This window comes from Buteo buteo, chromosome Z (genome assembly GCF_964188355.1).
Source record: "Buteo buteo chromosome Z, bButBut1.hap1.1, whole genome shotgun sequence".
NCBI lineage: Eukaryota > Metazoa > Chordata > Aves > Accipitriformes > Accipitridae > Buteo > Buteo buteo.
In genome coordinates, this window is record NC_134204.1 from 47,204,682 (window position 1) to 47,231,903 (window position 27,222).

At 41.5% G+C, this 27,222-nt stretch overlaps 1 protein-coding gene across 4 annotated transcripts; it reads left to right on the forward strand.

Moving 5' to 3' along the window:
* The first annotated feature begins 795 nt into the window (after nucleotides 1-795).
* HABP4 (hyaluronan binding protein 4) lies at nucleotides 796-27,181 on the forward strand. 4 transcript variants are annotated; one of them, XM_075019752.1, is made up of 8 exons: nucleotides 796-1,263; nucleotides 12,666-12,813; nucleotides 13,686-13,877; nucleotides 14,070-14,141; nucleotides 16,491-16,574; nucleotides 23,470-23,638; nucleotides 25,409-25,591; nucleotides 26,635-27,181. In XM_075019752.1, the coding sequence occupies exons 1-8, from the start codon at nucleotides 903-905 to the stop codon at nucleotides 26,689-26,691; spliced, it is 1,266 nt and encodes a 421-aa protein (XP_074875853.1). In that variant the 5' UTR covers nucleotides 796-902; the 3' UTR covers nucleotides 26,692-27,181. The 4 variants fall into 4 exon arrangements, with proteins under 4 accessions (XP_074875853.1, XP_074875854.1, XP_074875855.1 ...); XM_075019753.1 differs by having other exon boundaries at nucleotides 13,719-13,877; XM_075019754.1 differs by lacking the exon at nucleotides 14,070-14,141.
* Nucleotides 27,182-27,222: the final 41 nt, after the last annotated feature.

Here is a 27,222-nt window from a genome sequence, read left to right on the forward strand (position 1 = left end):
GGCCGGGGCGCTCCATTCACTGGTTTTGCTGAACGCAGCGGCTGTCCAAGTGGCAGCGGGGAACCCGTAGGTCCGGCCGCAGCGCTGCCTTTGTGAGCCGTCGGGAGCCCTACTGCACGTGCTCGCGGGGGTCCGCGCCGTCTGGAGCGGAAAGGGGCAATTCAGCAGCTTTGCGGGAATTCCTGGCTAGTTTACGCGAGCGTGCGGGCCGCCTACAGCGGAGCCGCCTCGGAGCTCCCAGCCCGGCGCGCTCCGTCGCTCGTCAAAGTCACTCGTGAGCGGACGGGGGTTGTAGCACAAGACGCAGTGGCGCGGCGGCATCAGGTTATAAACTCTTCCTACACAGCCCGCCCAGCCGCCCGTACAAACAGCCGGGCCGTCTGCCAGAGAACCGGCGGGCCGGCGCGCCGCGCCGCGGGCGACCCGCGGGTGACCCGGCGGTGCCTGCCAGGACCCGCGCCACCGGCCACGAGCCGGCGGCGGGCGGGAGCGGCTCCTGAATAATGCATGTGCATGAATAATTAATCAGGCCGGAGGCCTGAGCGGCACGCCGCATTGGTCAATGGCCCGTAATCGGCCGTGACGGCGCTGCGGCCTGATTGGCCGTAGCCGCAAACCAGGGCGGGGACAGAGCCTGAAGCCGGGATTGGTTGCTGGCCCTTGCCGTTGTTTGGCACTGGTCGCGCTCGCCGGCGGTGGGTGGGCCCGGCGGCGCTGATAGGTGGCGGCGGCGGGGCAGCCGGGAGCTCCGAAGCCCGATTGGCTGCCGCGGCGCGGCGGAGGGCGGGGCGACGGCAACGGAAATGGCAGTAGTAATGGTGCGGCGGTTTGCCTAGCGTCGAGGCGGCGCGGCGGCCGTTCCTTGTGGCGCTCTCTCTCCCGCCGCGCGCGTCGGTCCGGCTATGCGCAGCGGCAGCGGCAGCCCCGGGGCCGCAGCGGCGGGGGCGCGGCGGCGGTCGTCCGCGGCGGCGATGAAGGGGCCGGTGGACAGCGGGGTGGCTGCCGTCATGCAGGAGAACTTCGGCTGCGCCGTCGCCAACCGCTTCTACCAGCTGCTGGACGACGAGTCGGACCCCTTCGACATCCTGCGCGAGGCCGAGCGCCGCCAGCAGCAGCGCAAGAAGCGCGACGAGGCGGCGGCCGTCAGGAGAGCCGGTCCCGGCGGCAGGGCGGGCGGCGGCGGCGGCGGCGGCAAGAGAGAGTCCCAGAAGGAGCGCAAGCAGCTCGGGACCCCCTCGGTCGCCGGGGGGCCGCCGCAGCCCGGTACGCCGGCGGCGCCTCCTCAGCGGGGCGAGGGGAGGCGGGCGGGGGCGGCTGGGGGCGGGCGGCCCGGCCAGCCGGCTCTCCTGAGGCGTGAGGTCCCGGCGGCGCGGGGCCGGTGCGGGCAGCCCGGGGGCCGCGGCGCGGCTCGGGTCGGCGCCGCAGCCGGCGCCGGGCTTGCCCTGTGCCTCCTGGCAGCCGTGGTGCGGCGTGCAGGCGCTTGTCGGGAGCAGGGTCAAAGCGGGGCTGAGAAAAACCCAGCTTATTGTCCTTCTCTGTCGTTGTGAGTGCACACGCGAAAGTCCCCGGGGAGAAACCGGTGACAAGCGGAGCGCTGCTGCGGGGGGCCGGCGTTGGGCACGCTGCCGACGCGGTCTTGCGGAGCGCTGCCAGCCTGCGCGGGAGGCTTCAGCGGGGAAACGGGCCTTCGGACGCGTAAATGAAAACTTCGGAAATAGTCGCGGGAGGCGACTGGGAGAGCATTAACTCTTCCGCTGCAGCATCTCTAGTTTTCATGCTGGTTTAGCGTCCCTGTTGCTGCATTCCATTGCTTGTCACCCTGGCTGTTTTCCTTTGGTGTTTGATGCTTCCAAGCTTGCTTTCTTGGTCCTTTTGAGTCTTCTGGCACTCGGCTGCTTCAGGGTTATAACGTGTCCGGGGACCTGCGCTTAGTTTGCCTTAAGCTTGTGTTGATGCCCAGACCTTTGAATAAAAGCGTATTTTCTGGGTGACTTCTAGCTCGGTGTTCAGGAATGGTCTACGTTGTCAGCTGCTAGGTTTTGGTGCTGGGTGTTGCTTGGGGGAATAGGGAGCCAGTTGGCTTTTGTATCAGAATGTCTGGCACAGTCCTCTTCGAAGCTGAAGGCTTTGCTGGGCTATGTAGCTCCTTGCATTTGGAAGCAGTTTTGCGAGTCTGATTGTTATTACTTACCTGGTATTGAGGTATTCAGGTTGCTGGATTCAGTATCTCAAGTATCTGAGAGCTGGCTGATGGTTTCCAAATATTGAGAATCTCTGGTTCTAGGCTCTTGAGTTGTTGTTGTAAATTCCCATTCACCTGCGGCGGGCAGTGAACCTTGCCACATTAACTATGCTGAGGATACTAATTTTCTCCTGTAGTAAAAGCTCCTGTTAAATTCACGGTAACTGAACTGCATGTTTTAATGCCATAGGAAAAAGGCGTGGCCTTTGAATCTGGGTTGTTGCTCCATGAAGTCGTTGCCAGTGCTACCGATTCTGTTGCTTAGACTTACAGTCTTACATTGCTGTAACAGCAATTATTTGACCCTGTGGAGCAGAGAATCTTTCAGTGCTAAATATGCTGTAGTTAATGAGCGTCTTTGTAGAGCATGATCTTAGCAAGTTGTCGCTGACCCTTTGGACAGTTGTATGAAACTTATCTTTTGAGATTCCTCTGTAGTTGCTACGTGAATTTGTCAGAGATCTCTGCCTGTAAGACCAACCCTCACACTAGTAAAAGGCTTATTTTATTTAAAGGATACTGTATTGTGGTTATCAACAGAAGGTGAAGGAGCCTGTTCAGTGAACAGCAAAGTCTCAAGTTTTGATGAAAAAGTTCTTGAACAAGAACTGGTGGTTATCAGTAACCTACCAGGAGCGTGGAAGTATGTGAAGAGCATCCTTTACCTCCTACTTGTCTATAAGTATCTTAAGCATGCAGGTTCTGAGTGTAACTCTGTGGTAATACACAGTGACCCTGTGGAGCGTCTTGGACTATTTTTTGCTACCGTGATATTAAGAAACCCAATTCCTCATATGGAGGCATCAGGCATGTGCACCTTGTTTTAATTTCCTGCTAGTCTAAAATGGAGAAAAGACTCTGCTGGCTTATAGTAGCCTTTGTGAAAGTGAATTAACATCTATTTTAAGAAAAGTTATTTGCTCTGAAGAATGCTGCACCACCTTCTTTGAAGAAAGTGGCTATGCTGGATTTTGTGTGTGCTGTATGTTTATGTCTTGGGCTCGTGATGTAAGGAGTGTAAATGTCTAGTGCTCACGATGCTAAACCAGGGCAGAGACTTGCAACTTCGTCCTGTCTGTGTGCTCCTCCTTTGGATGTGCTGTCTTAGCAAGGCCGCTCTGAAGGACAGAGATCACTCTCTGACTTAGGGCAGATACAGTGATGGTGTAGCTGGCAAATATAAAGCAAGTGGCAGGTTGAGGGAAAAATCTAGGGTTTTTCTGGAAGGGGGGGAGGGGCAGCTTTTTGTTTGTGCCATAGAAAGTTGATTTGTTATACAGGATTCAACCAGAAAACTTCCGGATACAGTAAAAGATTAAGGGGACTATCAGCTTAACAGTTGTGGTGGGTTGACGCTGGCTGGATGCCAGGTGCCCACCAAAGCCATTCTCTCAGTCCCCCCTCCTCAGCTGGACAGGGGAGAGAAAAATATAACAAAGGGCTTGTGGGTCAAGATAAGGACAGGAGAGATCACTCACCAATTACTGTCACAGGCAAACCAGACTCAGCTTGGGGAAAATTAACTCAATTTATTAACAATCAACCAGAGTAGGGTTATGAGAAATAAAACCAAATCTCAGAACACCTTCCCTCCACCCCTCCCTTCTTCCCGGGCACAACTTCACTCCCAAGTTCTCTATCTACCCCCACCAGTGGTACAGGGGGACAGAGAATGGGGTTTACAGTCAGTTCATCACACATTATCTCTGCTGCTTCATTCTCCTCAGGGGCAGGACTCATGATACTCTTCTCCTGCTCCAGTGTGGGGCCCCTCCCACGGGAGACAGTCTTCCACGAACTTCTCCAACGTGGGCCCTTCCCACGGGCTGCAGTTCTTCATGAACTGCTCCAGCATGGGTCCCTTCCATGGTGTGCAGTCCTTCAGGAGCACACTGCTCCAGCGTGGGTCCCCCATGGGGTCACAAGTCCTGCCAGAAAACCTGCTCTGTGGACTTCTCTCTCCACAGGTCCTGCCAGCACCCTGCTCCAGTGTAGGCTTCCCACGGGGTCACAGCCTTCTTCGGGCATGCACCTGCTCTGGCGTGGGGTCCTCCACGGACTGCAGGTGGAGATCTGCTCCACTGTGGACCTCCATGGGCTGCATGGTCACAGCCTGCCTCACCATGGTCTTCACCACAGGCTGGGGGGGGAATCTCTGCTCCAGAGCCTGGAGCACCTCCTCCCCCTCCTTCTTCACTGACCTTGGTGTCTGCAGAGTTGTTTCTCTTACATGTTCTCACTCCTCTCTCCGGCTTCCGTTTCTGTCTGTCCCAGCAACTTTTTTTCCGTCTTAAATATGTTATCACAGAGGTGCTACCACTATCGCTGATTGTCTCGGCCTTGGCCGGTGGCGGGTCTGTCTTGAAGCTGGTTGGCATTGGCTCTGTCGGACACAGGGGAAGCTTCCAGCAGCTTCTCACAGAAGCCACCCCTGTAACCCCCACCTCCCGCTACCAAAACCTTGCCACACAAAGCCAATACAACAGTAAAAGATTAAGAGGACTGTCAAGTTAACGGTTGAGGATGAGTAACCACGTGGGAAGGTCCTCATACCAGCTCAATTTGGCTAGAAGAGTGCACCTCTGTTTAGGGAAGTAAATAATATTGGTTAAAATTACTATGTTGTGAAACTAATGTCTAAACTTTTTTTTTTAAATAAAACTTAAAAGATTTTGTTTCCAGTCTTTTTCTTTGTGATTTCCCCCCTGATTTTGGGCATAACTCCCTCTAATTTAATTTCACTGATTAGGAATTAGACACCATAAAGAAGCATCTAGACCCATCTGAAGAGCTGAATCAGAGTCTGGTATTGTGGTTGGAAAGGCAAAGTTCAGTCTGTATTGTACTAGTGTTCATAGAATCATCGCATAATAGCCCAGCTTGGAAGGAACCTTGACGGATTGTCTGGTCCAGCCTTTCCTGGGAAGGGCAGCCTAGAAGAGATCATCTAGCACCCTGTCCCATCACATCTTGAAAACCTCCAGTGTCAGGGACTCCACAATGTCCCTGGGGAGGTTGTTCCAGTGAATGATTGTTATCAGTTTCTTTCTGATACTGAGATGAAACCTCTCCTCGTGCAGCTTGTACCTGTTGCCCCTTGTCTTCTCCCTGTGGCTCCTTGTGAAGAGAGAGCCTCCATCCTCTTTGTATCTGCCCTTCAAGTACTGGACTACTCTGATGTGGGCCCCACCGAGCCTTCTCTTCTCCAGGGAGGAGAGACCTACCTCCTTCAGTCTTTCCTCATAGGACAGGCGTTGCAGCCCTCTGGTCATCTTCATGGCCCTCCTTTGGACCCCCTCCAGACTGTTTTATCTAATTACTGTGGCATTTTGCTTGTTTGGGTTACAAAAAGTCTTGTTAAAAGTTTCATGATTTTTGTTTTATTATTGTATTATTTCTTGAGCATATTAAGTCAAAAGACTTGAAGCAAGCCTAGTCTTCAATCTTGCAATATATAAAAAGCTTTACAGTAGTCTGAGAGACTTCTTTTGGTGTTATGTTTTGATGTTAGAGTGGAAGATTTACTCACAAAGTTCTGTAAGGCAGCATTTTTTTAGTTCTTCACTGCCTTTTCCAGAGGAGTTTTTACTTAATTTGTGGAGATGTTTTCAATTTGAAACAAACCTCCTAAGAGGACTTTGCTGGATAATCCCGTACTTTGACCTTTCAGATCGAAACTATTGTAAATTGACACAACTTTAAGGAGACTATTTTTTAATCTTTCTTTAAGAAGAAAATGGACTCCTATTTTATAGCCTGCCAAAACCTACACTTTTGACCTTAATGATGTACTTTTTCTCTTTTACTGACTGTGTTGTTTTGTGATTTTTAGACTGTATGCTGAGGATTTGGGTAGATGCTGTTTGTAGGTATTACAGCTCTTATAATTGCACCACTTAATGTTAACTCAGTTCATTCTTAGCACAGTGGCCAAACTGCATCTGCCAGCTCTTTATTCAAAAGGCCCAGTTGCAGAGCTTGCATTCTTTGCTGGTCCAGGCAAATTAAATTTGTTGATCATGCAGTAATAAGGTCTGTTCTGTTGAAATCTCTAAACCTTTGTTACTAAAATCTCTAAAAGGTTTTCTTCTTTCATGTACATTTGATGACTCGTGTAACATTTAGATGTAGTTCCTGAATACTACATGTTTGAGTTTTTTAGCTACAGTTTTTAAGTTAATGTGGTACAGAATGTCTCTGGGGAATTTTATCTTATACTTGCTGCAATTTTCTTATTTTAAAATAATTTATTCCAATATCATTCTTTCAGCTACATAGTTATAAGGATTGTCCAGAGGAAAGCTGCAGTAGGCAATTCTGTAATTGAGTACTGGCACACATGAAAACAAAATACCACAGAATAGAGTCTTAACTGCATATGTCTGTCTTTGGTGTGTTGCATGCAGTAGCTGAAGCCTTTTTTTGTATTTTGGGATACTGTGGTATTATTCTGCAAATCATGTAATTAGCCATGCTTTAGTTCACAAAATTAATTGCTTGAAGGTTGGAATTAAAATCACATGGACACACACATGCAAAGGGGAGGAAGGAAGATTGTTTGTGTAGTCTTAAATTTGCTACACTCTGAAATACAGCAAAATAAGTCCCTGAGAGTGCGAACTGTCTTTTACTATTTCCAGTTATGCAGCTTTATTGTAAAGGAAGATAAGTTGTCCATCTATAGGTATTGCTGTGTTACTGAGATGGTAATGAAGTAATGTGTTTGCATGCAGCCATAGTTAATGACAGAGATCCTTGAATTATAGCACAATTTCTCCACTTGCCCTCATTCCAGACCAACCAGAGCAGTATTCATCTTTGTTTTTTGTACTTCATTTCCTCTGAACTCCCATTAACTTGTTTCTTGAGGCTCAGATTTTTTCATTTAAAAATGAGCTGTTAAGCTGAAAGCAGAGGAAGGAAGGGTCTCTTGGAGTAAGTGGAGAGATTTGAATTTAGGACCAGTGATTGTGCTGCGGTTAGCTTTGTTTTAACATCTACAAGGCAGTTGAAACTTGCCTGAAATGAAAAATTTGAAGCACAGTTTAAATTTCTTATTTTGTCTGTTTGTAGGTGGGTGGGAAGTCTGCTGAAAGAGCTGTGAGAGGGATAAATAACTGAAATTTGCTGATACAAGGTTATTTAGCCCAGTAGAAGAAGAGTTGCAGGGCAATGACACAAATTATATACTGTAAATGAGCTATAAAATGACAGAGAAAATTCTCTATCGGTAAGTATAAAGTAATATGTACGGGAGTACATGGATCCAGGTCGGGGGCAGCGTTGCAAGCTATACTGCAATGTGAAAGATTTTTCTAATTCAAAGTATTGTAGTTTAGGAGAGGGAGCTTCGAGTCGTTGGGAAAGTTATGAGTAGAACAGCAGGTCTATTTCCAGTTGCCATCTAGGAGAGAAGCAGTGTTGGGAATTACTGAGGTAGCAGTAGCAAAGAAAATAGAAAAGGAATTGTTATGTCTTTGAAGGAATCTCTCCTTCCCATGTCTTGAAGTGTGTCTGCTCTTTTGGTCACCTCAAAGATGATAAGACTAGAAAAAGCACACTAGAGTAACGTGCATGATGAAACTTACAGAATGATTTATGTATTGGGAGAAATTCAAATTAAGGTTTTTGTTTTGAGAGGAGGTGTCTGCGGATACAAATGGAGTGTATATAGAACTGCAGGTGAGACTTGAAGAAGGCAAAGAATATTTATTGTTTCTTTTTTTTACAGAAATAAAGGGAGATAATTTCAGACAGACTTTGTGAAACAAGGAGAAAGAACACTTTTTCTACAGACACTATAATTGACCTGTGGCCCTTCGTGCTATAGGGTGATGTTGATGTATCAAAGCATATATCTAATTGGACAGTGGTCTGGGTAAAGACATGGCAGCCCATCTGTGGATCTGTCCTCCGTAAATCAATGCTTATAGTCTTTGATTCAAAGGGTAGATTGCCAGGTGGAAAGTATTTTGTTTTTTTCTTTCTTCAAATACATGCGATAAGATATACAAGTCTTTCATCTGGCTACTGTGGTTACTCTAATGTTCATCCTAACTGAATCAAAACTACAGTCAATTTGCCTTTGCTGTGTTCCCATGCGTGCTACTTGGGCAAAATAGAAATAATTCTTCATTTGGCACTTCTTCATCCCAGGCAAAATGCAGATTTGTGGAAAGGGAAGTATTGATGGAATTGTCTCACTGGGTGTCCTGGTTTTGGCTGGAGAGAGTTAATTTTCTTCTTAGTAGCTGGTACAGTGTGTTTTGGATTTAGTGTGTGGATAATGTTGACAACACACTGATGTTTTAGTTGCTGGTATGTAGCACTTAGGATAAGTTAAGGATTTTTCAGTTTGCTGTGCTCTGCCAGCAAGCAGGTACGTGCACAAGACGTGGGGAGGGAACACAGCCAGGACAGCTGACCCGAACTAGCCAAAGGGGTATTCCATACCATGTGATGTTATGCCCAGTATATAAAGTGGGGGGAGTTGTCCAGGAGGGGTGGATCGCTGCTCAGGCACTGGTCAGCAGGTGGTGAGCAATTACATTGTGCATCACTTGTCTTTTTCTTAGGTTTTATATTTAGAGGCATCCCTGCTCAAGGGGAGAGTTACTGGGCATGCAGTCCAGTTGCCATCTGTGGAGAACTCAAATTGGGCTCATCCAACAATCTGTCGTTGGTAAAAGATTTTACATCAGAATACAAGGTTTTAGTGCTCTTTGCAGCAGTAACCTCCTTCAGCCCATGAATTGCATGCCAGCTGCCACCCTCACCTGCCATGCTCCTTACGAAAGGGAATGGGGGAAACAGAGCAAGATTTCTGGTCTATCTGGTAGTCACTGATAGCAGTTGCAAGCTGGGCTCCTTGTGGTGTTTGTCTAAAGCCAGGGTTTGCTGCACAAAACCTAAAAATTAAAAAAAAAAAAAGATGAGAGCACACTGTCTCAGTGGGGGCCCGTTAAGAGCCCACAAAATGTAGGAAACTATCTCTTCCCAAACAAAAGTCCCACTTGTTTGAGGACAGATGATATGGATAGGGAAATTTAGTGAAAGCTAGAGAACAACACTGCAAAGGCAGCTAGATTTTGCAGCGTTGTTTTAAATCCATCTGTTAATACATAGATATCCAGTGTCTGGGAAACCAGGCAATGCAGATCTTAAAAATACAATTTCTGCTTTCCCAGTTGTGAGTTCTGTGATACACGCTTATGAAAAACACTTTTCTAGAAAGCCTGCCTTTCTAAATGGTACAGTATAAATGAAACTAATATTGATAGTAAAGTATTGTTGTGGGGAAGGTGAAAACTACTTAAGTACATTAGCTCTGTATGATTTAGGGTTTTAACAATGGCTTGTAAAACTGGGCTTTTTTCTATAGTAATGTCTAGTTCTAATACCTGGTAATTTTAGTATTTACAGATGTCTTTCTCTCTAATAATAGCTCAGCTGCTGCTTCTGGGGAAAAAAAAATAAAAAAGGCTGGGTCTGTTGAAACAGTTTAAGCATCAGATTTCTTTTCCGATTCCTCAGTTTAGAAAGTAGTGTGACAGGCAACTCAGCTGACAGACTGTGCTGCTGCAGTAACTTTCCAGGGAAGTGGTAGTGAGGTGGGGAACAGAGGGCAACATCTTCAGCTGAATACAGATGACAGATGTAACTATAAGACACAGAAAAACCACCTTGAAAAGAGGCTAAACTCGGTAGCTAGGAAAGAGCAGTCTTCAGTTTTCAGCATGATGTTTGTTAAGACCTCAAGTAGATGGTCCACACAATTCCAGAGCTTTTTTTTGTGGTTTTGAAGAAAACCTGCATACCAGTCTATATATGCAAACAAGCAGACAAAATTGGGGTGTACTTGGAGAGGTAGTTAACAAGCATTCAAAGCATAGTCCAGTTCTTTTTAAGTGAAAGCTATTATGGCAGCACTACACAAGATTGCTCATGTTTTGGTTTGGTTTGTTGGTTTGTTTTGTTGGTTTTTTTTCCCAAAGGGTAGGTGGTCTTTCAGCTCCTTAAATAAAAATGAGTCTGCACTGGGACAGACATATGGCAGAAGATTAAAATTGGATAGCTTATGCTATCACTGCTGCCAAGCTCCAGTTTAGTTTGCCTTTATATGCAGAGCTGAAAGTTTTGCTGGTATTGAACTGATTCACAAGCAGGTCACAAGCTTCTGCCCTAAGGGTGGCTCGGCTTATTAGAGAGGTGTAGTTGCTGCATACCATTTTAATCCACGGCTGCATGTCTGTCAAATCAGTTAAAAATGTTTTTATACAGGTAATAATTTCTGCAAATAATCTTTCTAGTATTTAAAATCCATCTGCAGTAATTATAGCCACCTGTTAGAATCAAAGTGAAATAGCCTTGCACTGAAATCAGAGTAGAGCTGACTGCTTTGTCTAGCATGGTCAGTGCTAGTGACATGTAATACACTGGCATATCTGGCAAGAATACTTGTTTTAAAGTACTTTTAAGTGGTACTTAAAAGGTGAAATTGAGGTTAATACTAAGTACATAGAGAAGGTGGCCTCTGACTACTGCATTCTTGCAAAGTTAATCTGTTTAGAATAACTGATGTTTCTCATAGCCAGTGAGAGGCTCAAAAATAGATAAAAATGCACTGTTGTATTGCAGTTGTGCATTCAGATTCAAACAAAATTAGTAAAAATGAGGTCAGAAATGAGTAGTCACTTTTTCCACAGCAAGATTCCAGTTTGGAATTAACACTTGTATAGTTGGTGGTGTAGTTGAGATGTGCATAGAGCAGATAAGTTTCACAACAGGAGGTACAATTCTGTATTATTTATAATTTTGCTTTTTATTAAAGCATCCTGTTTTGAAAAGCTTACTCAGAAACTGATTTCAAAAGTTGTCCTTTATCCAGAGATAACGTCATAATTTTGGGGATGCAAATATGCTTGCTGCTCTAAGGATTGAGCTACTCCAAACCTTGAGAGAATTACTGGAATATATTATGTCAAGTGGTTTGTAGTTTAAAGAAAACCAAAGCTAGAGTTGCTTCTGCAGCCCAGGTAGAACTATTTTTGTACAGATACGACTGTCCTTACTGCATAACAAAAAGCTTTATTTACAACTCTTCTACCACCAAGTGGATAGTTCTTTGAAGTTTTCTTTTAAAAAATGTTACAGACTTCATGTTTGCCACCTAAGCTTTGATCAGAGATCTTATACAGGCATTTCTATGGAGCTATGAATTAATTTGTATCTTAATATTGTGACATAGAATAGGCTTTTTTTCTCTTTATGTGCTAGCAACAGAGGCACACTAGCCAGGACTGTCACTTGTTCAGTAACTTGCTCAGCATTGCACAGGTGCTTCTTGTGAAAAGGATAGCTCAGTTTTGTTGGTCTGAGACCAGTGTTTCTGTAGTTCCTCACTTGATTGACTTAAAACAACATCTTTTTCAGCCAATAGTGTAAGTATAGGGGCCTAGCAGACAGAAGGCTTGCTTGCTTCTAGGGAACTTTGTCTTAAATAGAGCATAGAATTTGGGAAAATGAGGAAGGAAGCACATAATGAACTTCAATCTTATGCTAGATGTATATGGGTTGAGTTTATAACCTCAATTTATTCTCTTTTATAATCACAATTTCTCTGCATTGACCGTGCCCAACCTGCTCCTCCTTAACTCCCCACAATGGCTGAATAAAGCCCCCAAAAGCTTAAATGCATTTTATCTTGGAATATGTTGACATTTGAGAATCAGTTAGTAGTGTTGGAGCCGTTGTAGTTACTGCTTGGGTTTCTGCCACTTAAACTCAATGACTTGTAATGTTGGTGAATGCTCCTCTCCTCCATAGAACAGTAATAGAACGAGGTGACCCTCTTCTGGTTGTTGGATACCATAGCTGTGAGCTTTAAGTAGAGGTGCAGGCTCAGACTTCTAAATTCAGCTCATGTGGCAGGAGGTGTGTTGTCTCATGACCAACAACTAATGCCTATCTCTAATGGTCCTCTGCTTTCCTCCACCTTCATTGCTCTTGCAGCTATCTTGCAATTCATGTTTTCCATTGAAGCTTCCCTTCCTTGTCCTGTAGTACACTGGAAAAATCTTTGAGAGAACATGAGACAAACAGTTTGTTCTCCATTTCAGTGACTTAATGTGAGCAAAATAAGATTTTTCTTCATTCTGTCTTTTCTGGAAATGTCTGAGCTGTGTCAACACCCATAGTATTTTTGCCTGTGGCATGTTCATCAATACAGAAGGGAAAGTAAGTAGATGTCTTTAAAACAGTGTCTGGCAACATTAAGTGCTTTTAATATTTTGGTGGACTTGGGATGGGAGACGGTAAAGCAGAAGACTGTAAAGTGTAATCCACTCATTTCAGTCAATAGTTTGGTAACTGCAATTCAGCTGTTACTAACCTGTTAGTAATCTATGCATGTGTGTTTGTGTAGGCCAGAAGCGAGCACCCAAGGCAGGAGAACAGCAAGGGTTCAGTAACAGACGACTAGAGGTGAAACAAGACAAAACTGAAGGGAAACCATCTTTCAGGGAGTACCGTACCTATGAAACAGAACGACAAGCGGAATTCACAGTGGAAAGGTATGTATCATACAGGGAAAAGTAAGGTGCCTCATGGAGGGTCTGCACAGGGGTGGGAAGGGAAAGACCTAACCTTCTTAAAACAGATCTAGTAGTCAGATGTGACTTGAAGACATGGTTGCAGTATTAGTGTGTAGATGTAGTGTTGCCAGACAACTTAGTTCATGCCCGTCAGAGCTGTAATTTCAGCTTCCTCGCACATTGATTTGGTGCAATTTTGTTAAATGTTAGAAATGTAAGGCGAAACTGAAAAGTGTAAAGATCTGAAAATGTAACTCCTAGTCTGCAACATAGATGTTCATTTCTGAGCTTGTGTACCAAGCTTTGCAGAACATGTGGCGCAGGTTCCAAGTTGAATGAATTTTACTGCTCAAATTGAAAATAAACCTTTGTCATACTATTTACTACATATCAATTTTGCTTTCTTTATAAGTACTAGAAAATTCCACCTAAACCTTTAATGCTTGAGAGCGTGGCTGTTCTTACTTTAGATTGCAGTAGTCGGTATTTAACAAGTTCCCTGAAATTTTTAGTAGTTGCATATAAATCTGGGTTTAGACAGTGCAGCTATTGCCTGATAAAGTTGCTGAAGATTTGACAGTTTTATTATGTCCTATTTAGCTTCTCTAATGTTTTCAGTGTTATTAGTAAACAGCTGAACTTTCTATAACTTTCTGTTCCTGTTATCTGTAATAATTCTCCCTGAGTTTAGTTTATGTCCATTTTTAATGACAAAACTAATACAACTGTACTGCATGCTGTGTAAAGATGAAGTCTAAAAATTGTACAGTAGCTCTCACATACTGATGTCTCTCACAGCTGCACAAATGCAACCTTACAAATGTCTTTTCTCCTTGTTAACTGTTCTGTAGGAACAAAAATCTGACTACAAATCTTCTTTTTAGACCAACTGAAAGATTAGACCGCGGAAGGCCAATAAGAGGTCGTGGCGGAGGAAGAGGTGGAATGCGAGGTAGAGGAAGAGGTGGTGGAATAAATAGAAGTTTTGATGGCTCTGATCAAAGAGGAAAACAGGAATTTGAAAGACGTGGGAATGATAAAACGTAAGTGTTCTGTGTGCCGCTTCTTACTTGGTGTACAAGTAAACAATAGTCAGCATTGCAGTAGTATCTCTAAAGTATTCTATTCCCCTCTTCTATATCCAAGTTGGCTGGCAAAAAGTCAATACTGATTGTAGTTTGAGGTCCTAATGAAAAAAACCTCTTAATCTCAGAAAACCCTGTTTCTCCTTCTAGAAGAATGAAAGCAGATGATAAAAAGGGTGGAGGTGGAGCTCGCAACTGGGGAACAGTTAAAGATGATACCAGGTACAACACATACTTGTGCGCTCCATAAATCATCATTTTCCATGGCCCACCTTAGATCACCATTTTCTGTTCACCAGTTCCATGTCCATTTTGAGCTTTATAAGCCTTGCTTTCTAGTAATTGTTGTGACGAACATAGTTTTACAGTTTTCTGAACTTGTCTCCTTCATGCTGCTGAGATTAAATTGTAGCAAAGGCATGGTGATGTTTCTTCAATTAAGACTGCCAAACTCTTTTAACTGGGGCCAAGTTGTTTTTTAACTGAAATAAGTTGTGACTTTTCTCAATAGTCATGTAAGCGGGACTCTAGTATTTAAAGGCATTGCTACAAAATGCTGATTAAAAGATTGAAACTCTGTTACTGTGCTTAAAGTGTAGTCTCTTTCTCAAGTTTAATGGATCATTTCTAAATTGCAAAGCTGTAATACACTTGAGTGTGACTCTGGAGGTAATATTTAGCAGACTCTACCACTGAAATACATTTTAAAGCGCACAGGAGGATTAGTAACAGCATGTGATGGCTTGTGAATGGTCAGATTAAAAAAAAAATTGGGAATTTTCAATTCAATTCTGTATTTCTCTTATTGTTTTCTGTTCAGATTTGCAAAAAGTTCACTGGAACCGTTGGCTTTTGTGCATTCTTTGCACCTAGCAATATGTTACACTTTCCAGTAGCTTTTGTTCTCATATACATCTAGAACTCTTTAACTGCAGGCTGATAAAGGACAGAGAAAAGGCAGCGCTTTGAACTTACAGCAAACTTTGGCCACGTACACATTAATTCACAGAAGTGAATTATTTTTAAAACTTGGATCATGGATTCAGGCAATCTGGCTAAAAGGTTGAAAAATACAGCCTTGATGGGTAATAATTTGGGGACTTGATATTCCAAATTCTTCTGAAAGGTTGTACTAACTACTGTCTCTTCTATAACATTTCATACTAAAAGTAAAAGATTGGTTAGTGTCCTGATTTTGACTGGGAGAGAGTTAATTTTCTTCTTAGTAGCTGGTACAGTGTGTTTTGGATTTAGTGTGTGGATAATGTTGACAACACACTGATGTTTTAGTTGCTGGTATGTAGCACTTAGGATAAGTTAAGGATTTTTCAGTTTGCTGTGCTCTGCCAGCAAGCAGGTACGTGCACAAGACGTGGGGAGGGAACACAGCCAGGACAGCTGACCCGAACTAGCCAAAGGGGTATTCCATACCATGTGATGTCATGCCCAGTATATAAAGTGGGGGGAGTTGTCCAGGAGGGGCGGATCGCTGCTCAGGCACTGGTCAGCAGGTGGTGAGCAATTACATTGTGCATCACTTGTCTTTTTTTTTTATATTCCTTTTCATTACTATTATTATTGTTATTATTATATTTTTAATTATTGTTGTTAGTATTATATGTTATTTTACTTTAGTTATTAAATTGTTCTTATGTCAACCCATGAGTTTTACCTTTTTTTTCTATTTTCCTCCCCATCCCACTGGGTGGGGGGAGGAGTGAGTGAGTGGCTGTGTGGTCCTTAATTGCTGGCTGGGGTTAAACCATGACAGTCAGGTACCCTGTTTTTTCAAAACAAAGGATCAGCTAGGTTAACATAGTTCTAAGCTGATAGCATAAAGCTAGCTGTCCAAAGGCACAAAACTAGCTTCTGTAGTACGTCAGGGAAGGTTGTGTGAACTTCATAGAATACAAGAAACCTTGTATTTATTCTCCCTAGTTAATTTTTTTTTAGTTCAGTAGCATCCAAAGATATAAACATGAGATACCAATGCTTTCTTGTGATGTGGTGCATGTGGTGGAAGTGACGTTGAATTGGAGTTGTCTAAACTCTAAAAGCATGTCTGTGCCTTAATTGTCTCAATGATGCATGGAAGCTAGAAGGTGTAACTTTAAATATGTATGCTTACCAGTGGAATGAAAGTAAGTATGGTACTGCTCTCATTTAACAGTGAACTAACGTCCGTGTTACAGAAAATATGAACTTGGAGTATGAATTTTACCATTTTAGTAGTTGAAAAGAAACAAAAAGGCAACCCCAAATATCAGTGATGTACTGGTATTTAGTATTCACAATTGAATGCTTTTCACTTTTTTGATTAAAAGTATCTAGAAGTCAGATTTTCCTAACTCATTTTGTTAGTTCCTAACTAAAGTTTCCTAACTTCTCATTTTGTTAGTTGCTCAACTAGTCACTTAGTATATCTAGTTTCTGCTTATGATCCTAGAGTTTTTCCCCTCTATTTTTTTCCCCTTCCAAGGAATTCTGGAAAAAAAGTGGTGTATTGATCTGCAAGGTTTTTTTCTAGTGTGACCCATGAAGACTTTGTGGTTTTTTTGTTTACTGTTTTAGTGGGATGGAACAGACTGCTCCTGTGGAAGAGACTGCAGAAAGAGCTGAGCAGCCAGGGGCATCTGAAGGAGAGCCTCGGAACAAGTATAGTCTGACTAAAATATTTTCTTTACAAATGCAAAGAAAACAATTGACTGTTACTGGTATACTTGTATTGGGAGGTACACTTGAAATGTGAACTGTGAAGTTTTGCTAGTGCACGTATTTAAAAATAGAAAAGCTTTGTCTGTATTTGTGAGTCAAGAAAATCCATCCCTAATTCTGACTTGGTTTATACAGCTGCAGATTGCATTTAATTGCCCAGTGATGCTTACATTCCTAAGATTTGGTGGTAATTGAAGGAGAAGCTACATATTGTCTGTTACCTATTTAACTCATCTAATTTATAAAATCTACCCTGCTTTTTGAAGTTCTCTGAGAAAAAGTTATTCAAGGTGCCTATGTGATCAATTAAAATACACTAAGATAAAATTCTGTAAGTCAGTATTCATCAATCACTAATTGCATGCAATTGTCATCTCTTCATGAAGGACCTCTGTAGAACTTGAAAAACTTGCTGGAAATGGTCTTGCAGTGAGCCTTAGAAGTGGAGAAATTGAGAGAGAAATCTGGCCCTTGTGTTCTGGTTTTCATTCTGATCAGTCTCCAGTGAGAAGTTACTTCACAGCAAATAAACAGTTAAGAAAAAGTAACTGGACAATCTTGTCCAAGTAAGAGACTTTAAAGAATAATCAAATAGCATATGGTGAAATCTTCTAATGAATGAAAGAGGGTCAGTGCAATATGTCAGTCTTCTCTTCTGTTGCTCTGAAGTCTTTTTTACCTAATGATGCAGCTCCAGTTATTGGTGGCCTTGGTTCATCTCTTAATTATAAAACTGACTAGACTACAAAACCTGTTTTATATGTTTGGGTCGTATAACCCTGTAAGAAGTTGAGTTGATACAGCTTTGATTCTTTTAATTTTAAACTAGCTTTTAGTATATATCTAGAGGTGTCTATAGATAGGGAAGTCTGTCTCTGAAATTGAATGACTATGATTGGATTTCCAGAAAACTGTTTCTAGACTAACTTAAATCAGATGGGTAGTATAGATAAACTGTCAAAAATTCAGTGTTTGACAGACAACAGTTATTCAGCTTTTTTTGTCAACCACTGGTACCTTTACTTGTTTCAGACTTGTATTTGTTTCTACTCCAATTCAAGCTCTTTTTAAATGTGTCCTGACGTCAGTTTCTTGTAGAGGGTAAGGCATGAGAAGTATATGTAGTAGAAAAGGCATCTGACAGAATATGCCAGTTGTCTTTAATTCTTTTCCCTCTCTGAGATCACTAGGTATTTGGTCAGACTGTGAGCCTTTCTGGAGATTTTAATCCTCTTCATGTTTTTTAAAAAAAAAGCTTCATTTAGGAATAGTCCACTGAAATCTGTAAGATTCAAAAAAGCAAGTAACCTACAAGTACAAAATTCTGCATTGTATACTCTTTTCAGTGCAGTAAATATTGTCCAGAAGACTTAAATATCTGTATACAAAATATGAGTTACATATACGTCATTGCACTTACCTGTGGGCATAGTATCAGCTTGGTGACTCTGGGTTTTAAAACAGAAGAGGAGACATTCTGCTAATAGTGCCTAGGTAATTAGGGATGGCTGTATGGCATACACCCTAGCAAGGTGGAATTATTTTTGTTGTTCTTTTGCTATTTAAAAGCAAAAGCTGGTGGGGTATGGTTTTCAGGCTTCGGGATGTATTTTAAGGTCTTGTATGCTTAGGTTGCCCCTGCTCTCCAGAATTGCTGTCTTCTGGCAGGTAACACACCAGCAAAAGATTGTAGCTAGGCTACCTTCTGCTTTCGCTACAGCCTCAATACTGAGGGTGTCGGGGGGTGTGTTTGCTTAAGCTACTGCTAGGGTTGTTCTCATTTTGACCCTTAATTGCAGCGATTCCAAGGAATCTATTTCTTTTCTACTGCCTTATTGCAGTTGTGTGTTTGTATTGAGGAAGAGTTGGAAAACTTGGGTTTGTTTCTTCTCCTTCTCTTTCCTGTTGTTACTGTTTCCATTTAAAAGAAAAAAAAAGTATTCCTGGAAGTTGGCAATAATCTGTCTGCGTGGAGATACTGTATAGCTTTCTGGTGTGGTACTGGCTAATTTCAGTGAACTCTGGAAAGGCTTCTGTAGGCTTCTGTAACTTACGGGGTCTTGCCTTCAGGACTGTGTCCACATGGCTGTTCTTGAGCTTCCATTTGCGAAGTATTGCAGGACAAGAGTTTCTCTGATACTTCTTGATACAAGTTATTTCTTTCCATGTCTACAAATTTCCTTGAGTGTGTCAACAATATCTGTCTCTCTTTATAGCATCCAAAACTGCATGCTAATAGTGGGGTTTTTTTTGCTGCAAGTAGTTAAGTATAAAATACACAAATACTACAGCAGTATAAGCTTTCCTCACAGTTGCTTTCTGTTGAACTTGTCTTTGCAGTCTGAACAATGTAACACACTCATGTTGACTGGTAATTCAAATGAACAGATTTTTCTTTTTATTCAGTATAACACATAGTCTCATCAGTTCCTGTCAAAGGTATTTGCAGAGTTAGTATTTATTCTGTGGGGTTTTCTTCCTTTTCCTTACACAGGACTTTATTCCTTTTTGGTGGAGCTATGTATTCTTCTGGTCATTTAATAGGAAGCTTTCAAAATTTGTCTTCATGTTTGCTGACCTATTTACCTCTCTTGTTTGGGGTTGTGGTGTTTGGTTGTTTTTTTGTTTGTTTGTGTTTTTTAAATAGTGACATAGAGCTTTCTATAGACCAGGCCGGATCTTCATAAGTATTTGGTTCAGTGTTTTTCTTCTATAGTTAACTTGTACAGTTGTCACTTGGTCTTATCTTGTTTAACTTTCTGAATTTTGCTATAACTGGCGGTAACGCTCCTGTAAATTATGTTTAATAGGAAAGATTCATGTCATTGATTTCTTGATAAAAGCTAAATAAAAATTTGCTTTGTGCAGCTGAATAATACAAAAACTGATCTGAAAAAGACCCATTATCATCATTTTTAATGATACAAAAATAGTCAGCTGAATAACTGAGCTGAATGCTGTTCTTTTCTATTTGCATTTCTCCTGCATATCAATATGTTCACGTAGAGCCGTTCCTGCAAGAAAGCTATGCACAGTAAACGAGGCATAGCGGGAGGCTTATACTCATGCATTGAAAACACTGAAGCAGTATAAACCATTATTGAAGGCTCCCATTTGGTGTTTTGGTATGTACTTGCATTGTGAATTCAGTTTGTTCATGTCCAGAGGCTGCACTTAGGTGTCTGGCAATATTTTGTAAGTGTGATTGTTGGTGTGCCAAGGAGCTTATTATCTTGATTAATGAAAATGCTCACCAAGCAGTTAGTAAAAATGGGTGAGGTTAGAGGGTAGAAAGTAATGCACAGAGTGCACTTCCACGCAGGCTTGGTGTCCAAAATTACTTGCTACAATTGAGTCTCTGTCCAAAATGTGATATGCAGGTTCCTGTTGCTGTGCTTCACTAATAGGAGGTGTTCCGCTTGAGAGTCTAGGCTTCCTAAAACAAATTTGTACTGCTGATAACCCAGCAGTTGAAACCATCCTTTGGAGTAAAAATCAAACTGTACTTTGCCATTGAAAAACCCAAACATTTGCAGTGTAAATCTACCAGTATTTCCTGTAGAACAGGCAAGCAGGTGTTTTTGATAGATATGTACTTTTCAAAGCAGTACTTGTGATTTGCTTTTCTGAGAGGTCAATTTGCTGTGTAGTGAAATGTTCTTGTGTTGTCTTATGATCATAGAAATTTAGACCTGAAAGGGGCCTTGCTGACCCAAGGCATGACCAACCATAACTGTGCCACTTCTTCTACCTGTCTAGTTGATTTTAATGTCCTGTACTGATAGAGATTTCAGTGTCGCTTGATGGTCTTTCCAATACTTTGAAAATAGAAGCTGCTGTGGTTTGGGTTTGGTTTTTTTTTGATCCTGAGAGTCTTGCCTTAAGATCGTGGATATGCAAAATTTTCTTTCTTTTTTAGCATTATGTATGTTTCCTCCTCAGCATATCTTTAAAGGCTTCCCATGTAGATCACATATTTTAGGCCTTGTATCTGTCTTGAAGTTCTATTCTGGACTTTCTTCCTGTTCCCATGTGGAAGACATTACTCAGTTGAGACCTTGTTCCACCCTACCAGCAGTGACATCAGTTCCAAACAAAACTGTTGATGTCTGTCCTTATAGTAGTATGCTGTTGCAGAAGGGACAAATGCTGTTGATTTAAAGTTAAGCTTGACTGGATTACCTGCAATACTCTTGCATGGTTTGGGGGGTTGGGATCCCTCCATCAGAGCTTCTGCCTTGCTAGTGGTTCTTTCTGTGTTTGGGTAGCTGATACTTTTGCCTGAGAGTATGTATTTCTGCTTGTCCTTTGGACTTTCTGGGGGTGGTTGTTTTGGTTGTTTGTTTTCAAATCACTTGGTTGCTTTAGCATCTGGTACCACTGGTCAGCTCTTAAGTATTCTTGAACACTTGCGCTATTGCCCTTTTTTTTTTTTTTGCAAGTTTTGTGCCATAGAAAATGCAGTAAATGTATTACGTATTACACTGTGGATAACTGCACAGAGCTGGCCTTAAAGGTCGACTCAAATACTTGTTTTTCTTGTGCAAATTCAAAGATTGATAGCTACTTTTCAAGTACTTGTTGCAACCAGTTCTGTATCTTTCTACAGCTCTTGCCAAGGACTGAAACAGTGTCTCCCTAATGTGGTGAAAACTTAATGGGAGAGGAGGAAAAAAGACTTCCTAAAGTTCAGATATGCAATTTACTGATTCTGTCCTGATGTAGTGGCTTAGGAAGAAATTAAACCAATTTAATAGAGCCACTTTTTATTAGTTTACTTCCTTTTTTTTCCTTCCTTTTGGTGGTTGCAGCTAGTCTTCTTTTTCCAGCACCTATTCCCAAAACTGAAGCTTCAGATAATTGATCAAAAATTATCTGACTACTTACTCTTGAGGACAACAAATTGAAATGTTTGGGGTGCAGTTGGTTCTTGCACATGGAGCAGTATCTGTTGGTGTTTTTCCAGAAGCAGCTGCATCTTTCACCAGTATCCTTTTTATTTAACTCAATAAACTGGTTAATTATTTTTCTTAACAGTCCTCCTAGTATAGTTTCAGATAGTATTAATCAGTATGGACCTACAAGCTGCTTACCAGTCTTTTAACCTCTAAATTCTGGTTGATACAGCTGGAACTTTCAAAATAACAGGGTGTGAGGACATGTCAGAGGGTAGGCATGTAGTACAGGACTTGCATATTTTTATTTTTCTGTGAAGTGCATTTAAAACTGTGTTCATCCTAGAACCAAAATTAAGGGCTGTCTTACTGTTCAGTTCTGCTTCTACCTGTCATATGCTGGGTGCTTCAGGAAATTATTGTATAATTTTGACTGGCAAGAAATAGAATGGTTCTCTGCAAGATCAAGTAGGATGAGGGAGCAGGCCTGTTCCTGTATAGGCTAGTTCTAAATGTACAGAACACTCCCAACACATGTGTGTGTTCTCACGGGGTGCTTGTACAACTCCAAAACCAAAATGCACAGTTCGCTGAGTATTATTTGACTCTGCATCTTTCCATGATAAAATAAATTTCCAACTTGCAACTAATCAACTGTATATTTACATTGGAAAAATCATCAGCTTTTGGTAGAAGACGACTTGCAACTGCGATTGAGTGAGGAAAAACAAATCCATAGTTCTCCCACCAGAAGGGACCTAATTAAAGGGTTTTCTGGAAAAATTGATGTTAGGGAAGTACTTGACCAACTTTGACTGCTATTGCAATAACAGTTTTTTGTGGGAGAAGGGAGAAATGGTTTCTCAAGTGTCTGGGAGTAATCAGTGCGGGTTTTCCTGTAGTTCATGATATTTGACTTGTTTCTGCAGCAAACAATTATGGTGTTGAAGTGAGTTTTGCTCCCTGCATGTGATGCTGCTTAGTAGGGAATAGCTTTCTGCAAATATCAGGAAAAGGTACACCTGTAGTGTACCCTAATAGCAGCTGGTCCTGGGCAAGTCAGTCTTGGTCAGCCTCAGAAGAGAGTCAGAGGAGTAGTTGAGCAGTGATGAGTGGAGAAAAATCTTCAGTTTTGTCTTGTGTATCTTCTCTTATGAATACAGACATAAAACCTTGGACTTCTGTCTTTATAGTTCAAAAATATGCAAGGCAGACTTCAATGTACTCCATATGTTTTCCTTGAACATACCATAATTATTGCACTTTGTGACAAATTAAAACTGGACTAGGTTTAATCTGGTTTTGCCAGGTGACAAATATTGTCTCCTTGCGTGCTACTACATCTGACAAAAGAAATCAAAGAAGCATCTTGTGAAATTAACAAAGGAAATGTTAATTGCCTAGAAGATCTCATGGTGTGATCGTCATGTCTTTTTGATGACTGAAAGCTGCACTGAAACATGAATCCATCTCATATTGTCATCCTGCAGTATGAGTCAATAAAACCATGCAATTGGGGTGTTTTAAAACTGCTTGGTATGCTTTTTTTACTATGGCTGTATTTGCCAGGAGTAGATCCACTATTAAACAGTAGGGTTGAGAATATATGCCAGATCAAAAGACAGACTTCTTTTGTCTAGAATCTGAAGTGCTTGAACTTACAATGAGACTGGATAAATACCAGAACTTACTAGAGGATGCTGGAGAGACCATTTGTTCATACGACTAATTTCAAACAGGCCATAAGTATATTTTCCAACTTAGATTACTGTAAAACTTGCACATCAAGTTACTGTGGAGTAAGTGAAATTGAGGGTAGTAATTTGGTGAGAAACATTCCAAATGTTTTGTTTAGTATCCTTACTTTAGAGATTAGTGTTCGTGTTCATCCTGGCATGTTGCAAGCTAATGGTTTTTACTTTACAACTATAAACCTTTAGAGTTGCTGAAGGAGAGCCAATGGAAGAAGTAGTTCAAGAAATGACGTTAGATGAGTGGAAAAATCTTCAGCAACAGAATCGACCAAAGCCTGAATTCAACATCCGGAAGCCAGAATCCACTGTTCCTTCCAAAGCAGTGGTGATTCACAAGTCAAAATATAGCGATGATGTAAGCATTGCCTCAGGAATTCTGTAAACTCTGCTTTATGCCAGGGTTAGGAAACTGTCTCTATTCTTTTTCTACTAGTTTTAGTATAATCTGAACAGACTAGAAATCAGTATCTAAGCTTTGTTACTGTAATGACATACGTGCCCCAAAACTTGCTTTAAACTTACCATCTGTTCATTTTCTTCTCTCAGATCATCACCCCTATTTTGTATGCAAATACATAATATATCAGGTTGTTCTACCTTATGGCTCAGTCTTAGCAATATAAAACCGTGTCCTAGCTGCTGCTGCCTATGTAGATCTCTGGTAATGCTGCTAGAGAAACTTGGTTTACTAAACACTTCTTATCCTAGGTTTGAATCCTGTTTAGCTGACTTGCCAGTATACACTTGCATGTATATACTAAACTCGGGTTTTGGCATCTGTTAGTCTGGATGCTAAGTGTCCTATTTCTCATCTGTGCTGGATCCCAGCTTTCATTGTGCACTTGGAATATATGAAAAAATATTTTTTTTAGTTTTTTTTTTTTTTTAGGTTTAGGGTCCTGCTTCTTAGAATTAACTCTGCAGACCTTGTTCTGTAGTAATCTGCGTTCCCCCCCGCCCCCCCGCTTTTCCCTAACTTTTATTCCACGATATTACTGGGATTGACACTTCAGGGAAAACTTCTAGTTTGTTGATATGACGGGGAGAGAGGTGAAGCTTCTTTCACAGATTCTTGCTTATTTACATTTCACATTGTGGGGGTCACAGAAGTATGTGCATATAATTGTAGTCTAGCATGATGGAATTTTGATCCTTAAAGTCTGCATGCACGTATGAATACACATATTATACTTTGTGTAGTTGTAATATTAACATCAAAACTTGCAGCTTTTTAAGCCTTAATCACTTTAGGTCATTGAGCGCTTCCAGGGACAGACACTAATACTGAAGTGGCCTGCGTCCTTTTTAGTATGACTTTTGGTGGTCACAGTTGCTATTATCTCCTCTTCCTTTTCTGAGGGAGATGGTGGTAGGGATGAGGAGAACATCTTTCACAAGCTCTGAAGAGAGTATGCAAATGTGTGAAGAGTGCATGCAAGTTTCTATTCTTTTTGCCCGTAAAGTTTCTTGGCTGGCAGTATCAAGGGACTTTGTCAAAATGAACATAGAATAGGAGGTACAGGAGCTGCATAACATGGACAAGTCAAATCCCTGTGTGAGACATTGAATAAAGTAAGTGATTTATCACTGTATGGGATGAGTTTACATATATGTTATCATTACTACAGTGCACATTAAAATTGTGATGGGAAATAGTCTTACATCCACTAGCTACTAGGAATACACAGAGTTGAAACAACAGTAATCTTGTAGCTTCAGACAAATAGATAATAGATTGGTTAGTAGCTAAATACTGTGCTTTACTGCGGCCTTTTAACCGTTACTTGAATTGTAGGAGTAAGTAGCTTAAGCCTGATTCTCAAGTCACTTAGAAAACCTAGTAGATGATATTTCTGAAAAACCTCTTCAGTGTTACGGAGCTGGTACAGAAGATTTTGTTGCCAGGACTCTCTGAGCCAGCAAAAAACTATCACAGGCATCTGGTATACTGCAATTGCCTCGCCTCTGTTAAATCCCTGTGCAGGTTAAGGCCTGTCTTCTATTCTGGATGTCATCTTGATTTATGTGCTGCTTAGTCTGTAATACAAGTGTACATGTGTATATGCATCGGGGGGGAGAAGGCTGTACATGGAAGCTATAGGCTTTAACCAGATCTTCTTTTTAGTTGCAAAAAGAAGACTTTGAAGATGATTTTCATGTCTTTCGAAGACCAGTGAATGACATAACATCTCAGCTGGATATTAATTTTGGGAGTCTTCCTCGCCCTGGCCGTGGATCAAGAGGAGCACGAGGTGGTCGTGGTCGTGGCAGACAAGCTGAGGGGGCAGGACCTCGACCAGAATTAGTGGTAAATGTTTTTTATGGTTTTTGTTGTTGTTTGCTTGGGGTTTTTTTGGGTTTTTTTTGATTGTTGGGGGGTGTGTGTGTGTGTGTGTGTCCCACCCCCTTTTGCGTACAATTACTGATTTCTGTAGTGACAGTCTTAGTTCTAATTCCTGCCTCATAGTATGTTGGCCTGGTTATTTTGAGTTCGTGACCCATATCATGTTCCTTAAAATAAATACTGGTTCAGGCTCATAACTCTTAACACACAAATTTCAAAAGGTCTGATTACTAGTTGCTGTAATGGTAACTAGAGGAAAGGGTGCAATGAAGATTTGTTCCTGCAATGAGTTTTTATGTAAATTGGGAAGTAATTTAAATGACTAAAAGCTTGTATCCCTTACAAAACATTTCAGGGTAGTACAGTAATAGTACTTTGATTACTGAGAGTGAGATCAGTAAATCTGGGATCCCATATATGAAGACAGAATCCTACAGAATGATACAACTGTTCAATATAACCATTAAAAAGCATTTGCTCACTGAAAAATGACATCTTTATTCTATATACTAACTGAAGGTCTCAGTTTACTTCTGTCTAGTATGAGTAAAATACTTTAAGGCTGGAAATGTAGAGTGATACGGAAGTGATTTGATGCATGTTTCATCTGAATGAAAAAGGCTCTTTATAATAACAGAGCATAGAGTTTAAAACTACAATCCAATAAGTGCAGTAGCCTTAGAAAGTAAAAAGATAATAATGCTGCTTCTAAAAACAGTATTTTGGGTGAGATTGGTTTACTTCTTTTCTTCACTTCAGTACTGCAGAACTTGTGATCTTCTGGTCCTCCCTAGGCAGTAGATCAGCTTTATAAATACATTGACACTGAAGAAGTTATACTAGTCATAACTTCTGAGATAAATGCTTAGCATTTCTGTGATAGTGATGGATACAAAGCATTTAACTTGAGTAGAATGAACACTTTTCAGAGTAAAATACATAAACATAGCTGTCAGGTGCTTTTGAAATGCATTCATTTTTATAAAGCTTCCTTTCTTACTTGATAGGTGCAGCTTGTTGCTCCAAATCCTGATGATCCTGAGGATTTTCCAGCGTTAGCTTGAAGAACCATCATGAATGGTGGTGTCTCAAAGTAGCTTTGGTGCAACTGTGAAGAGACCAGTTTTATGCTGGTGTGGATAAAGAAAGTCGGTTTCTACTTGAAAAGCTGTTTGGGTGTTTGGTGTGGAATGATTGCAGCCCTCTGCTAATGGAGTTGGGTTCTGGAGATACCAGTGGACTGAGATCCTTGTCACAGGTTCCAGTGTCTGCCTCCATTTGTGAAAACTGTGTGAAGGCTTGCAGTACTTCACTACAATGCTTCAAATGAAGTTCACGAGTACAGTGTTTAAAAATGTGTATATAGAGATTATATCAAGTTCTCCATGACACCATGGTGAAATGTAAACTGTACAATATGGTCTGCAGTTGGGACTCTATTTCACTGTACATTTGAAAGCTGCTTTCCCTGTTTCTTTGAGTGAAGTGTGTATTTCACACAGTCACAAGCTGCAGCTCTTCAGAGTTTGGCAAATAAAAGAAAGTGCTTATTGGTTTGGGTTTGAGGTATTATTTTCACAAGTCAGAGTAACAGA